At 55.2% G+C, this 13,725-nt stretch overlaps 9 protein-coding genes across 9 annotated transcripts; 5 read left to right on the top strand and 4 right to left on the bottom strand.

Annotated features, from left to right (window-relative positions):
* Window positions 1-234: 234 nt before the first annotated feature.
* Window positions 235-1,290, bottom strand: PG985_003803 (uncharacterized protein; the record flags this gene model as incomplete). Its single annotated transcript, XM_066823572.1, has 1 exon — window positions 235-1,290. The coding sequence occupies one exon, from the start codon at window positions 1,288-1,290 to the stop codon at window positions 235-237; it is 1,056 nt and encodes a 351-aa protein (XP_066686732.1).
* A 9-nt stretch (window positions 1,291-1,299) lies between these two features.
* PG985_003802 (uncharacterized protein) lies at window positions 1,300-1,620 on the bottom strand (the record flags this gene model as incomplete). Its single annotated transcript, XM_066823571.1, has 1 exon — window positions 1,300-1,620. One exon carries the CDS (start codon window positions 1,618-1,620, stop codon window positions 1,300-1,302), a length of 321 nt encoding a protein of 106 aa, XP_066686731.1.
* Window positions 1,621-2,225: 605 nt separating this feature from the next.
* On the bottom strand, window positions 2,226-3,737 carry PG985_003801 (uncharacterized protein; the record flags this gene model as incomplete). Its single annotated transcript, XM_066823570.1, has 1 exon — window positions 2,226-3,737. The coding sequence occupies one exon, from the start codon at window positions 3,735-3,737 to the stop codon at window positions 2,226-2,228; it is 1,512 nt and encodes a 503-aa protein (XP_066686730.1).
* A 10-nt stretch (window positions 3,738-3,747) lies between these two features.
* PG985_003800 (uncharacterized protein) lies at window positions 3,748-4,026 on the bottom strand (the record flags this gene model as incomplete). Its single annotated transcript, XM_066823569.1, has 1 exon — window positions 3,748-4,026. The coding sequence occupies one exon, from the start codon at window positions 4,024-4,026 to the stop codon at window positions 3,748-3,750; it is 279 nt and encodes a 92-aa protein (XP_066686729.1).
* Window positions 4,027-5,173: 1,147 nt separating this feature from the next.
* PG985_003799 (uncharacterized protein) lies at window positions 5,174-6,298 on the top strand (the record flags this gene model as incomplete). Its single annotated transcript, XM_066823568.1, has 2 exons — window positions 5,174-5,193; window positions 5,383-6,298. The coding sequence occupies 2 exons, from the start codon at window positions 5,174-5,176 to the stop codon at window positions 6,296-6,298; spliced, it is 936 nt and encodes a 311-aa protein (XP_066686728.1).
* A 1,356-nt stretch (window positions 6,299-7,654) lies between these two features.
* PG985_003798 (uncharacterized protein) lies at window positions 7,655-9,851 on the top strand (the record flags this gene model as incomplete). Its single annotated transcript, XM_066823567.1, has 3 exons — window positions 7,655-8,020; window positions 8,100-9,133; window positions 9,224-9,851. 3 exons carry the CDS (start codon window positions 7,655-7,657, stop codon window positions 9,849-9,851), a joined length of 2,028 nt encoding a protein of 675 aa, XP_066686727.1.
* Window positions 9,852-10,163: 312 nt separating this feature from the next.
* On the top strand, window positions 10,164-10,622 carry PG985_003797 (uncharacterized protein; the record flags this gene model as incomplete). The annotated part of the gene is made up of 1 exon (XM_066823566.1): window positions 10,164-10,622. One exon carries the CDS (start codon window positions 10,164-10,166, stop codon window positions 10,620-10,622), a length of 459 nt encoding a protein of 152 aa, XP_066686726.1.
* A 15-nt stretch (window positions 10,623-10,637) lies between these two features.
* PG985_003796 (uncharacterized protein) lies at window positions 10,638-11,124 on the top strand (the record flags this gene model as incomplete). The annotated part of the gene is made up of 2 exons (XM_066823565.1): window positions 10,638-10,954; window positions 11,037-11,124. 2 exons carry the CDS (start codon window positions 10,638-10,640, stop codon window positions 11,122-11,124), a joined length of 405 nt encoding a protein of 134 aa, XP_066686725.1.
* A 403-nt stretch (window positions 11,125-11,527) lies between these two features.
* PG985_003795 (uncharacterized protein) lies at window positions 11,528-13,564 on the top strand (the record flags this gene model as incomplete). The annotated part of the gene is made up of 1 exon (XM_066823564.1): window positions 11,528-13,564. The coding sequence occupies one exon, from the start codon at window positions 11,528-11,530 to the stop codon at window positions 13,562-13,564; it is 2,037 nt and encodes a 678-aa protein (XP_066686724.1).
* Between the last annotated feature and the right edge of the window lie 161 nt (window positions 13,565-13,725).

Genomic DNA, 13,725 nt, shown 5'->3' with positions numbered 1-13,725 from the left:
GCCCAAACCGCCACGACTTCCCGAGGCACACAAGAAGGCCGATCGCTGGGTTGTCTGCAGGGAACCCAGGCGGGAGTACTGCAGTACAGTCTCCAAGCTCTTTGATGCCGTCGCGTGTTTGTCGTTTGGGTCGGGTTGCGCGATCCTGGCCGTGAGGTCCAGGGCTTCCTCATCCAAGATGCGTGCAAGGCAACCCAAGGCGCCGACGGTGACTTTCAGGCCATTGGACATTCCTTAGCAAACAGCCAACGGTTTCCACCTTGAGTCCAAGATCTGCATGTCCGGCCGGAGTCCGTACTCCTGTAAGGTCCACAGGGACGAGAACCAACCGTTGATCACCCGAGTCTGCATTCCAGGTTGGAGGGTGTCGTTGATCATGTTGGGATTGTCATATGGTCCTTGAAACTCCCCAAAGAGCTGCATATCCTTTCCCATGTCTCTCGACTCTGACTGAACTACCCAGAGGGCATCACAGGCGTTGGTGCTGAACTGGAAGCTGATTGAATTCTTCTTCGCCTGGGCAAGCAAGCAGATCTCCTCGAATCCGGACGCTGCCCCTATCCATTCCGTCACGTTGTTCATCCACACATATCCGACAGTGGCGCCCCGAAATATCTGGGCCTGCTTCTTAATCTCCTCCGATCGCGTGGCATAGCCTTCGTCTTGTGGAATGCACAACAGGTCGATCCATACGTATCGTATGTTTCCGAAAACGCCACGGGAATGCCTCTGATCTTTGAGGGTGCTTGGCAAGCTTTCAACCCGGAATCGTATGTTCTGAGGGACTAACCAGCCGACACCCTGGACTTGCACCTTGCCTCCGGTTGCCCATCGGCCCCAGGAGTGGCGGATGACGGCGTAGGGAGGCACCCCTTGTGTAACCTCGACCGTTCTAGCCTGGTCGATGTCGTAGAGGAATTGAGGGCCGGCAGCGGGCAGATTGTTGATCCAAGGGCAAGCATCCAGTCTCGCGTGGGCGGTCACACTGTCCTGCCGGGCCATCTCCCTCAAGACGTCGGAATCCTGGTTCGGACAGTGACCGTATTCCTCCGGAAAGCACGCCCCGCGAGTCTCGACGATGAACCAGGAGAAGCGCTGGACGAGCGCCGCTTCCAGGGCTTGCCGGCGAAAGTGCTGGAGTTCTCCGTAGGACTCGGAGGGCTTGAGGCGCAGCGTCATTTCCTCGATCCAAAGGGTAGCGTGCGTGACCTGGTAATCGCTCTTGAGTGAGGACGTATCCGAGCGATCCAAATCCCTCACCTGATTCTTGAGGTTGGTTTCGAGAAGCATCTTCCACTCCTAATAAGGCGCATCCGGGCTCATGCTGTAGCTCTGGATGGCTTCCCAAGCCGCGTCAGTAAGCTCCCGGTGGTCGTATTCCGAGCGGTACCAAGAGAGCAAGGACAGCAAGACGACCTGGCAAGGCTTGGCTAGTTTGGACTCGACGATTCCCATGAAGAAGTCATCCCCGCGGACAATCCTGCTCCACATGGTGAAAGTGATCTTCCACTTTCTCTTCTCGTCTAGGCGTTTCCCCTTCTCTACTGTGAGCTTTTCGTGGCCCCATTCCCACAGTGTCTCACTTATTGGTGGCTCGATCCAGTCGCCGTGGTCGGGCATCTTGCGACGTAAATTTTGACTTTGTTTATGTGCTTTGGTTCAAAAGAACGCAAGATATGGCAAATTCTAGTGCGACATTGGTTGCCAAGAACTGTGATGAAGCACGACAGGACGAGGAAACAATTCTGATGCGGACGGGTAATGGATTCTTTGAAAGGACAGACCGTCACAGCTCAAACGGAGTGATCACTAATCCATATGGGTTTGATAATGGATCGATAGATTCACCATCTACACCGAACTTGGTCTCATTGACCCTGACTAGAGAATAGTGGACTGCATCCCCGTTTAGGGTCTCACTTAAGCATATATGTAGGCAGTAAAGCGCACAGCAAAAACATACGCCGAGTCTCCGTTTGCTACCAGATCCGTTTACATAGCTCTTGTTTGTACAGCCGGGGTGGTTCGTAGTTTAGACAGGCCCTATACTGTTTGCAGGTACGTGTGCAGTATCTTTATCATGATATGCACGATTTGGACTTGCATGTCGCTTAGGCACGGCTTACCAGGAAGCGAAGATCAAACGCTATCAGACAGAGATGCTGCACTTGGTCTGTCTATGAGCGAACGACTCAGCTCCTATTGCAATTAGACGAGGCCTGCATTCACCCAAGCCACTCTGCCCAGCTCAGAAGCTTGGTACCCTGTTCCTCGTATCGAACCAGACAATAATAAAATACTGGGAAACAAGTTACGACCACCCTCAGCGCAGTCGACAACTTATGCTTCATACTCTTCCTGACGCGCATTCCCCCGATGTGGAGACGAAAAAATAGAGACGCGCCAGTAAAGACGAGTATGCACTTTGCCGCCGCCAGTCTATCGTCACGCCCATTAATTCGGGCGAAAAAGACGTGGATCGACATTTTACAGACCGCCAAGAAAGACATGATGAGGAAGGGGGCAATGAGAGAGAACCCAATGGGGAAATCCTTGACAAGATCCATGTTGTTGATCCACACGGGGATTATCACAAGAGAGGCGGTTCTTGCCAGGTATCTGCCCAATGACCCTGCGGCATCTGAATTGTCGAGTGGCCCAGTGCCATTCATGAGATAAGTCAAAGTCGAGATGTGAAATAGGAGCCCGGCACCGCCAAATGCACTCAGCATTTGAAACTTGACAAATTCAGTGTCAATTGATCGATCCTGCCAAGCTGTCCGGTATAACACCGTTCTCTGTTTTGCCGATAACGCAGCAGTGTTCCACACCACTGAGCCCGGGGGCAGCTCTGCTACCGTTCTGTTGGTCGATAGCGATGCCTCAGCGTCGTCGTCTCGCTTCTGGGCATATTCCTGTTGTTCCGGGGCAAGCCACAGGTCGTCGGACTGATCCAGCCGGCACACCTTTGCTGAGACGACCAAGACCTCGAACACGATCCAGGAAAAAAGATACATGGCGCCGCAGGCCTGGACTCTTGGGATCCCGGAGCTCCCAAACAGTTTGATGACCTGCGGCAGGACGCCCAAACTGAATCCGAACCATCGGAGGCCTGTCGTGGCGGTGATATCCTGGAGCGCGACCCGAGCCTTCCCGACGTCGTGAGCTCTCACTAGGTTCTCGAGGCACGCTTTCGTAGCGTACACACTCGACCGGAAAGGTAGCATGGCCCGGCGTATTTGTTCTTTCTGCCCTGGACTGTCCGCAGACACTATGAGTTGCCCTATCAGCAATTCCGTCTCCGTTGCGCGGCCAAGCAATCTATCCAAGTCGCCGGTAGAAATGTCGCCGCGATGAGGATGCGGGCGACATGCGAACACCCCGAAGAGATCTGAGATGGTGAGATTTCGAAACACCAGCGCCTCCACAACGTCCCGAGCCTTGCGTATATTGGGAGGTGGGATGTCATCAGCCGGTATCGCATCTCCAGATCGTTCGCCGTCTAGGTAAAGCACACCATCATCGTCAATTCGATCGCCGTGTTCACGAGGGATGACGCGCCCAACCCTGCAGGCGGCGAGACGGAGCTCGTCGATGACGGCGAGGGCTTTGTGCGCCTCGATTACGGCCAGGAGACCGTTGTTTCCCGGCGCCAGACGGGGGAGCAAAGCCCCGGCGGTGGCGAGGCGGTAGGATCGACCTCGTCGGCGGAACGACAGGATAAAAGTGGCGGTCATATGGAGGCCTTCAAAACAGCGCCACGAGGGGCGACATGCGCAAGAGCCAGTGGGGTTCGTACCCGGACCCGCTGATGGACCCGGACGGTTCGGCCATGGCGTTGAGGGCAAGACAGACTATCCAGAACAGCACGGTCGGTCCTGGAATAGTGCTGAAATCGGTCGAGGCCTCGTCGGGCGATGTGGACTCGTCGCTATCTGGCCATAGCCGTGATAAGAAGAATATGATGGCGGCTAAAATTGGCGTCAAGAAGAAGCGGGTGAAAATTATGATTAGACGGCGACGCATAGGTGAGTTTGGCATGACCAGTGTGATATACCGAATTGTGTTTGAACTGGGAAGGTTTGGCGACTGGACTTTGAGTAACTCTTGGGGTGAAGTGCTGACTTCTTATTAGGACATGCTCCAGGTAAGCTGACGAGCCGCGACTACGTCTTTTACCCCTCATGATCTGCAGACTTCTGGATTGCTTGTCTCATCGCTGATTGGTAAGACTACGGTCCAGCTGAAAAGACCAGCAGCCTAGAACCCAATGTGCGCATCACTAGTTGTAGAAGTCAATTGATCCCCACAGGTTTGGTTCTCTTTACTCCTGTGCCGTGTAATTCGACAGGACTATTCACTAAGCCTCGGCCAGACGTGTCTGTTGTTAACGCCTTTCAGATGGCAGTAAGATGGACTCCTGCCTCGCGCCCAAACCCCTTCAAGATGCCTTAGTTCTCAGGAATCATACGTTTACAAACGCATATTGCGTCTCTAGACAGGGCATAGTAACATGGGTTATTATACTGGAGTGCATACTAATGGTGTATGTCACCTGAGGAGGTATTCTCAACACTTAAGGCCTCCATCTAGTATCAAGGTGCACTAGAAGAAGTACCGCATGCACCGGCTACTTCATACTAGATTTGGCTATTGGCTTGCTTTTCATGCCTGAACAGAACACCAAAGAATTCAGAATTATTGCTGAGGAGTTTGAGAACTTGGGATAGATTCAGCAAACCCCTGAGTAACTAAGATCTGGGTGATACACGCACATAGCCCGCCCGAGCAATTCTCAGAATTTGTTTGTCACCGTGAAGTCCAGGCCGCACTGGATGTCAAGTTCATTGTTAGGCAACCAGATGTTCCCAAGAACGAGTGAATGGAAGCAGCTCAGGGCTCAGACAGTATCTGTCTCAGTATCGTTGGTTGCCTTGCACAATTGAAAAACATGTAGATGCCTAGAGAGCCATAAACTATCAGACTTGAGGAGTTTTGTTGCTATTTAAGTCGTTTATTCCTCCATCACTACTTGCTATGATCTCCAACTCAAATGGCAAAAAAGAAGAGAAAGGCAACACCAACCGCAGCCTTCAATCGGGGAAACGAACTCTCCTCATCTACCGCCACACAGACAGAAGAAACTCCTCTTGAATCGACAAAGCCGACGAACATGTCTCCGCCATTCGACAGGTATGTATCACCACCCTCATATCTCCATGTCCTGCCTCTGCCATCGACCAAGCCTTCACCCATATTCTCGTGCTTTGCCCAACGCTTGGTTCTTGCTTTTATCTGTTACATGGCGTTTTATGACGGACTATAGAAACTCGAGGTATAGCCTTTCTTTCCATGACCTCTTAGCTAACACACTTGAATAAGCATTCTACGCTCGCGAGCCATCACCTTTGTGGTCGGGCCGAACAAAACGCAGTATGTGGTCCATGCCGATGTCCTCACCCGACTCTCGAGACCTCTTCGAGCACTCCTCGACGGCGATATGAAGGAGGCCAAAGAGAGCCGCGTTGTCTGGGACGACGTTGACAAACATACTTTTGTCCGTTTTGTCCAGTGGGCCTACACAGACGATTATGTGACGGCGGATCCTGACATCCTACTCGACGCGTCAAACATCCAGACCGGAGCATCTTCAGCTTCTAGCACCAGCAAGACCAACAAGCCCGATAGCAAGCCTTACTGTATCCAGGACAAGGTCAAAGACTCTACAGCATGTCCCATAGGCTGTAATTCTACAATCTCTACCACCTCAAGCTATTGTGCCAAGTGCAGCCAATACTTCAACCCGCGGTATTGTAACAGCTGTGGCACCCAAATCGACAAGGGGTGTTCGAAGTGCTGCATTGCTTCTAAAGGTGCTACCATGGCTAAAGGCTTCACCACAAGTGTCGACTGGAAGATAGCCAGCAGCACTTTCAAGCCAAGGCCCAACAAGGAGGGATGCGAAGACTACAGCGCAGTCTTCTCCTGTCATGCCAACCTCTACATACTGGCAGACAAGTACGACATCAGCCCCCTTGGTAAGCTGTCAATGCACAAGCTTTATACCACCCTGAATAGCTTCAACCTTTACCCTAGCCGCATGGCCGACATCTTGTCACTGGCCGAGCTTGTGTTTGAGAACACTCTCGACGGAGACAAGCTGCGTTTGATGATGGTTCACTACTGCGCCTGCATCGTGGAGGACTTGGCGAAGTGCGACAAATTTCAGCCAACTCTCCAGGCCTATTCGGAGTTTGGCTCTGCGCTCATGGTTAAGATGAGCGAGAGATTGGAATGAGGCTGTGACTTCAGCAATTCAACGTATTGGTTTGGGGCTGAAGATACCTATGAGATGGGATGAAGCTGTTTAAGAACACAAACATAAGCTGGTAATGACTGAGAATCAATTTAGTCAACCAGTAATGTTTCTACAAGAAGGTAAAGCTTCAGGATTTGCTGGGGATCCAGTGGTATACCTCAACTAGATATGAATATCACCAGTTCGGAAATGTTTGTCTCTTCGTTTGGGACGAAAAGTGAAGTCGCTTGAGACAGTGACACCACATCATGTTGATGTCCTGAGTGAGGATTGCGTCTCGCCCGCTTGTGCACTAACTGATAGTCTGCGGAAATCTCTCCATGCCGCGGTCCTCGTAGTTATTTTTAGGTCATAAGAAACCGAATGCTACTACCTCGACTTGTATTGACGGCCAGTAGAAGACCCTTAAGCTGGTGCAGCTACCATGATCAATGGCCGCGGGGTGCAAACCTTGCTCAGGGTTTGAATTCAGGTAGGAAGTAATTATAAATAGGTTTTACTTGCGGACGGCCCGTGGAACTGACGAAGAAGCCGGGCCGGCGGGCCGCGGTGGAAGTGTTGCTGGACCACGACGGCAATGTTGATTGACCGCAGCCTACGTGGGCTGTACAGGGCCACGACCGTAGTTACGTACCTTAATCCATCTATTTGGGGTTGGTTGCTGGGTTGGAAGCAGTGACGGCAATGAAAATGGCGGCGAAGGTGTATTGTTTATTTTATTTGATGTCGCGACACGGCCATGTGGCGGACAGGGCTCATCCCCCTAAAGGTATGGAAGCACCCGCAGCAAATCCTCCGTAGACTGTTGGTCTAAAGATAGGATTATACATAACATACCGACCGGGACCATCGGCTAGTTTTACCTTTCCTGCCGAAGGGGGGACGCCTCCTGGTGCGCTCCCTCCTGGATGGCGGCCGAAGTGGAGATTGGCTAGTTCGGTTCTTTGCTGAGGTCCTCTGGTCTGGACCGCGCCACGCGCAAGCTCGGTCGTCAGTAGACAAGGGTAAGCCTCGGCAATTGGGTTTGATTAGACGGTGCAGGACCCTGAGTGTCCGCGTGCTGAGACACTAGATGGTACCCGGAGGCAGTCGCTTTGCCCCTTCACGTCTGTAGCGCTGACAAGTGGCTGAAGGGCCTGCGGTTCTGTTCTTCCCTGTTATTATGTGGCTCAGCCAGACAATGAATGGATGTAGGACCCTTAGATACAATTGTAAATGACATAACTACTAAACATGTGTTGGTTATATGCATGCCGAAATCTCGATCTGTTTCCATGATAGTCGATGTCGAAACAACAAAATTCGAAAAACGGATTGATATAAAGGAGAATCAGGATGAAGCAAACAGCAATTAGGCCTTCCGGCGGCGTCTGGAAAAATGCAGTTCAACCCTGGACCCAGGAGATCGCTCTATGCCTTATCTCGTCGAGTCTTCTGGCCGCGATTGCCACCACCATGGCCTACGTCAATGGCGTGTCACAGGAGGAATGGAGATTCAGGATCACCCTCAACTCGCTCATCAACATCCTCTCCACCCTTTTCCGGGCCTGCCTGGCCACCACGGCAGCCGAGGTCATCAGTCAGCAGAAATGGATTTGGTTCTGGTCGGCGCCCCCGGCAGGACGACCCATCCTCCAGATCCGGTCCTTCGAGTGGGCGAGCCGGGGTCCGTGGGGGGCCCTGAAGCTCCTCCCCGGTCGTGTTGTTTCGGCAGCCGCTCATCCTCATGCCGCTGATCATCATCCTGCCTTCGCTGTCGATCGGCCCGTTTGCGCAACAGGCTATTGGGACGGCCTATCGGGATATGCCTTTGGGGCTGGGCACGGCATCTCTGGCACGTTCCAATTCGGTGAACGCTTCCACGGCTTACTACCAGACCATGGGCAACCCCAACTGCGGCATCTGGAGCTTCAACCCCGGCAACCAAAGTATCATGCTCAACGCCATTGCCAACCCCGGCAGCAAAGACTCGGTCGTCTCTGCAGCGTGTCCGACGGGCAACTGTACCTTCCCCGTCTTGTGGCCCACCCAAGGCATTACCCACACATCTATCGGCGTCTGCAGTGCCTGCACCGACGTCGGGCCCCTGGTCCGGAATTCGACGCAACGGGCGGCCATGTGGAACGGCTCGACCACTTACAATCTTCCCAACGGCCAAAAAGTCGTCCTCGGCGATGGCGCCACCTGGTTGTCCGTCTTCTCGGGTCCGGCACACGTCCTTGCAGGCGACCTGAGCTGGGCCGAAAGGATCATGGACTCAGAGACTAGGACCTTAAGCACCTGGGTCCTCGTCAATACCACAGTCTTGACCATGCGCAACTTCACGGGGCCCGACGGTAACAACAGCTATACCCCAGTTGCCGTCAGCTGTTCCCTGTACCCTTGCGTACGCTCGTATGCCGCCAGCGTTCGAGAGGGCGCCTTGTCCGAGGCCGTCGTGGACAGCACCCCTTTGGTCCCCGACATCACGGTGGGCTACGACCCCACCGCGCTCGATCAGATCACGGTGGCCACCGAACTCGAGGTCGCCGGGCCCCACAACAAGAGCCTCGCGGCCATCCAGCCCGTCTGCCAGGTCAACGGCCGGACATACTCGCTCGTCAATACCGAGCAGGCTCCAGGGGCCCACGCGGTGCGGCTCTACTCTGCCGAGGGGTGGCCGAACTACCCGACGCAGATGGCGAACGAGGGATGCATCACGCGCATGGAGTCTTGGGCGTATGTGTTGATGAGGGGGACCTATATCAACTTTATGAACGGCACCTGCGCGCACGGGTTTAAAAGTGGTATCGACATCGACTGCGGCAACCTCTGGTAAGTACTTCCTTGAACCGTATCCCTATATACTTACATGACATCCAAGTCGTCATGCATACATATTAACAACCAACCCCGTTACAATAGGTGGCTCGCCCAGTTCTGGGAGCAAATGGACGCCACCGTCCCCAAAATCACCGACCGCTTCGCCGCCATCGCGGGCGCCACGACGAACCAGATCCGGCTGGGCTTCCTGCGCAGCCCGGGCACGACGGACCGCGTCGACGGCACGGCGCTGCGCCAGGTCGCCTACACGCGCATCGACTGGGCCTGGCTGGTCCTGCCCTGCGCCTTGCTCGGGCTCGAGATCCTCATGGTCCTGCACATGGTCCTGCGCAGCGTCGGGCGCTGGCGCGAGGAGGCCGTCTGGAAGAGCGACCCGCTGCCGCTGCTGTTCTACAAGGCGCGCTTCGCGGGGCCGCGGGGGGAGCTGCCCGACGTGGAGGGGCCGATGGCGTTGTCGCAGGCCGCTGTTTTTGATCAATTGTCGACTGTGGCGGAGGCTGGCCCGAGTAATAATGGCAGACTTCACACCAGTGCCGAGCTCGGGGCGGTGGCACAGGATGTGAAGGTGCGGTTTCGCAAAGGGACAGGCAGAGTGCAGAGTGCCTTTGTCGAACGGCAACAGCTGCTTGCCTCGAAGCACAATGGCCGTGTGACGGTGATCGAACGCGGAAATAGTGCAAAAAGCGGGAGTAGCGGCAGTCAATGGTAAGAAGGGCTACCGACAAGTATATCTCAATGTTTCACAAGGTCATGGGTGCGGGGAGTCACAGATATTGCATCGAGTTTTGGAAGCTGCGCGGGGTCCAAAAAGAAAAGTCAGGAAGGGAAGGGGCATTTCGAATCTTAGTGCTCTCTTAGTATTTACTTCATTCCAAAAAACGACACTCCGCATGTCCTAGCTTGTTTATCTTCGACAAACCATCAACTTCATGTCTTTTCGAGAGTGCTCAGCATTGCATTGAACAGTGGTCAGAACTACATTACTCTCTTTTGGTCAGCCGAAAACACGGAATATCTCATCATGTCTATGCCCGCACCCGGATCGCCGCGCCGGTACACCCTGACCGAGACCGCCGACAAGGGCGTCAGCGTCATCGCCAAAGCCGGCATCCGCCGCAGCAGCATCATCATCGAAGAGAAGCCCCTCTTCAGCCTGGTTTGGGAAGACGTGCAGCCCAAATTACGGAGAGACGGCAGCATCGCCCAGTCAGGACCCCCGTGGCAGACCGTGGTGCAGCACAAGCGCCAGCAGCTGCCCGCGCACGAAAAGGCCGTCTACGACGCCCTGGCCTACAGCCCCGAGATCCTGACGGAGAACAACCGGGCCCAGATCCCCCTCATGTCGGCGACGATGGAGCGGACCCTGATGCGCTTCCGCACCAACGCCCTCGAGCTGGGGGCCGGCGCCGGCGACCTGGGCGTGTTCCGGACCTGCTCGCGGCTCAACCACTCGTGCATGCCGAGCGCGCAGTTCACGTAGAGCGAGGACGAGACCATGGTGATCACGGCGGTGCGCGACATCGAACAAGGCGAGGAGATCACCATTCCCTACACGGAACTGCTGGCGCCGGCCCGGGAGCGCCGCCTCCTGCTGGCGCCCTACGGCTTCGTGTGCGACTGCCCGGCCTGTGAGGGGGACGACACGACACTGCACGACTCGCACCGGCTGACTTTGCTGCATTTCAACAAACAGCTGGACGAGTACGAGGGGGGAATGTCGGAGCTGGATGCCAAGGTGGCATTGGGGATCGCCACTTCGGTCGTTCATTTGCTCAGAGGCACGCAGATTACGGGAAAAGCCCTGGACGAGGTGTAAGTGTTCCCAGCCGCGGCTTATGGGCAAGCGTTGGGGCAATCGATACTTTTACTAATCATGACGCTTGCCCGTTGTTAGGTATCATCGCTGCGCCGACTATGCGGCACTAGCCGGAGATCAGGAGCTAGCTCAGGGGTTTCGGGCATTTGTCGAGAGGGTCGTGTGAGGGTTTTGAGAAAGACAGATATTAGATGCATCGTTTTGAACAGCGATTTGGCGGGGAACGGGGCGGCAGGATACACAAATATGCCTGCATCGTTTTGATGGCATGACAGCGGGGTGATTGGGATTACATAGCAGGGTAGACAGTAGAACAACTTGCAATTCGAATTCATAAAAATCCATTGCGGGTTTCTGGTTATGTGCAGGCTTGAAATCGGGTGACCTAGTTTCGAAAGGGACGGGGGTGTGAATCCTTTTTGAGGAGTGCGGGCTGGGCGATGTGACTCTTGGCTGGCTGACAGCGGGGCAGCTTATGGTGAGATTTGAGTTTAATCCAACTTCAACGCTGAGGCGATCTTCGAAAAGGGACCAATTATTGCGAAAATCCCTAAATAACTTTCTGCGCAATGCGAACTCTCGAGGCACTCCCATTCGGGCCCCATGCTGTCGGGCAGCAGCCGCCAGCCGCTGAAAACGACAATGCATTTTGCTACGAGCCCCACGTCCTCTGCCCCGCCTGCCGGGAGCTGCTGACGCTCGCCATCGACCAGCACCGCCAGCCCGGGGCCCAGGGCTCGGACTTTATCGAGACTGCATACGACTTCGGCCAGCTGTGCGGGTCGGCCCAGCTGGGTTGCCATGGCTGCGCTCTCTTCGAGGCCTCCACTTGGACTCGGCCGCACGACATAGTCGACGCCGACCGCATGCGCGGCTGGAAGGTGGCGTTCGTTCTTCTTCCGGCTATCGATCCAAATGCCCTGCTCACCATCACCGTCGAGTGTTCCGCTAATGGCAGCTTGCGGGGGTACAGTCTTCCCGTCTTTACGAATGACCGTGCAGGATCCTCGCCTTCGGGCCTTACTCCGATCACTGCATTGAGCTTGGGCAGAAGCACTGGGGATGAAGATACTTTCAAGGTAGCGAAGACATGGCTAGACAGGTGCCTGGAGGAACACAGACTGTGCGCCGAAAATGACGACGCGGCTCGAGTAGTGCGGCCCCGGCGCTTGCTTCAGCTGGGCGATACCATCCGCCTCGTCGACTCGACCGCCGCTGCCGGTCATCAATACGTCGCGTTGAGCCACTGTTGGGGCGACCCCCGACTGGTCCACGTGCCTACTCTAACGGAGAAGACGGAGTCGAAGCTTCGGGCTGGCGTCGAACTATCGTACCTGCCCAAGACTTTTCAAGACGCCGTTTTGGTAACGAGGAAGCTTGGCTACCAGTTCCTGTGGATCGATTCGCTCTGCATCATCCAGAACTCCACAGACGACTGGAAGGACCAGGCCGAGATCATGGCGCTCGTCTACAACAACTCGGTGCTGACCATTGCGGCGCTGAAGTCGTCCGGTAGCCACGAGGGTTGCTTCACAGAGGCACGCAATCCGCTCCGCCTCCGGCCTTGCGTTTCCGAAGAGCTGGACGTGTCTGTCTATTCCTGGAACCCCGGAAGACTGTGGGAAGTGGAGGTGAATACATCAGGATACGGCGCATCGCCGCTTCACTCGAGGGCTTGGGTCGTACAGGAGCGCTACTCGGCCCCGCGCACGCTGCTGTACGGGGCCAACGGCATCTACTGGGAGTGCCGCTGCGCCCAAGCATCAGAGTCTCACTATTGCAACATTGAGCAAGACGACGAATCGAACAAGAAGACATGGCTGCAGCGCTTGGAGGTGGGGAGTACTGACTCCCTGAAGCAGACTGGCTGGGACGCGACACGAAACGCCTCGGTGATAACATGGAAGGATCACTGGATCGGCATCCTGAAAGCGTACTCGAGCTGCCAGCTCACGCATTCGACAGACAAGATCATCGCCGCCACCGGGCTCATCAAGGAGATCGAGCGACGCTCCCAGGCGAAACTGCGATGTATCCTGGGTCTGTGGGATTACGACCTGCCGGGCATGGCGCTCTGGTATCGCTCCAGAGACGACGCCAACTCGGCGACGGATCTCATTGGCCGGCTCGAGAACAAGATGCCCACCTGGACCTGGGCCTCGGTGGAGGGTCGATGCTCTTACCTGCCCTCGGGCGGTGAAATCGAGTGGCAGGCCGACGTGGCCATCGACCAGGGCGTGGTGCCCGCGACTATGAGAATCAAGACCTGGCGTAGGAAGTTTCTCCTCGACGAGGACGATGCGCTGCAACTTGACCCGGATGATCCGAAGAGCAAAGCGAAGGAATGGGGCGGAGATCTAGATGAGACGTATCCTTGGTTCCCCGACTGCGAAATGCCCGGGGACGACCAGACGTTGGCGGTGGTCCAGATGCAGCGCGTCCGCATAGCGTCGGGATTGTGGGTTGCGCGATGCCTGGTGCTGACGCCCGGCACAGAGGAGGCAGAGGTGTTTTCGAGGGTCGGTGTGGTGTTTATTCGGTACAGTGACAAAAGGGACAACCCTTTTACGGACACCAACGCTCAAGAGGTGGTTGCGTTGAAGTAACTCGATGACGCTGCTGTGCGGCTTTCAATCGTTGCAGATATGCAGCACTACTTCGTATTATTGCATACGGCACCCCCTGCATGTGGGTTGTGGGATGATGTGATCGGACAAGGAGTCTAAGGGGGTGTCAAGTGCCGATACCGGTCATCTACTTGCATCAG

The sequence above is a fragment of the Apiospora marii genome, assembly GCF_038362585.1.
Source record: "Apiospora marii strain CBS 49790 chromosome Unknown utg000003l_segment0_segment0, whole genome shotgun sequence".
NCBI classification, from domain to species: domain Eukaryota; kingdom Fungi; phylum Ascomycota; class Sordariomycetes; order Amphisphaeriales; family Apiosporaceae; genus Apiospora; species Apiospora marii.
Note: the sequence above shows the minus strand (reverse complement) of the source record. Positions and strands in the feature narration are given on the sequence as shown.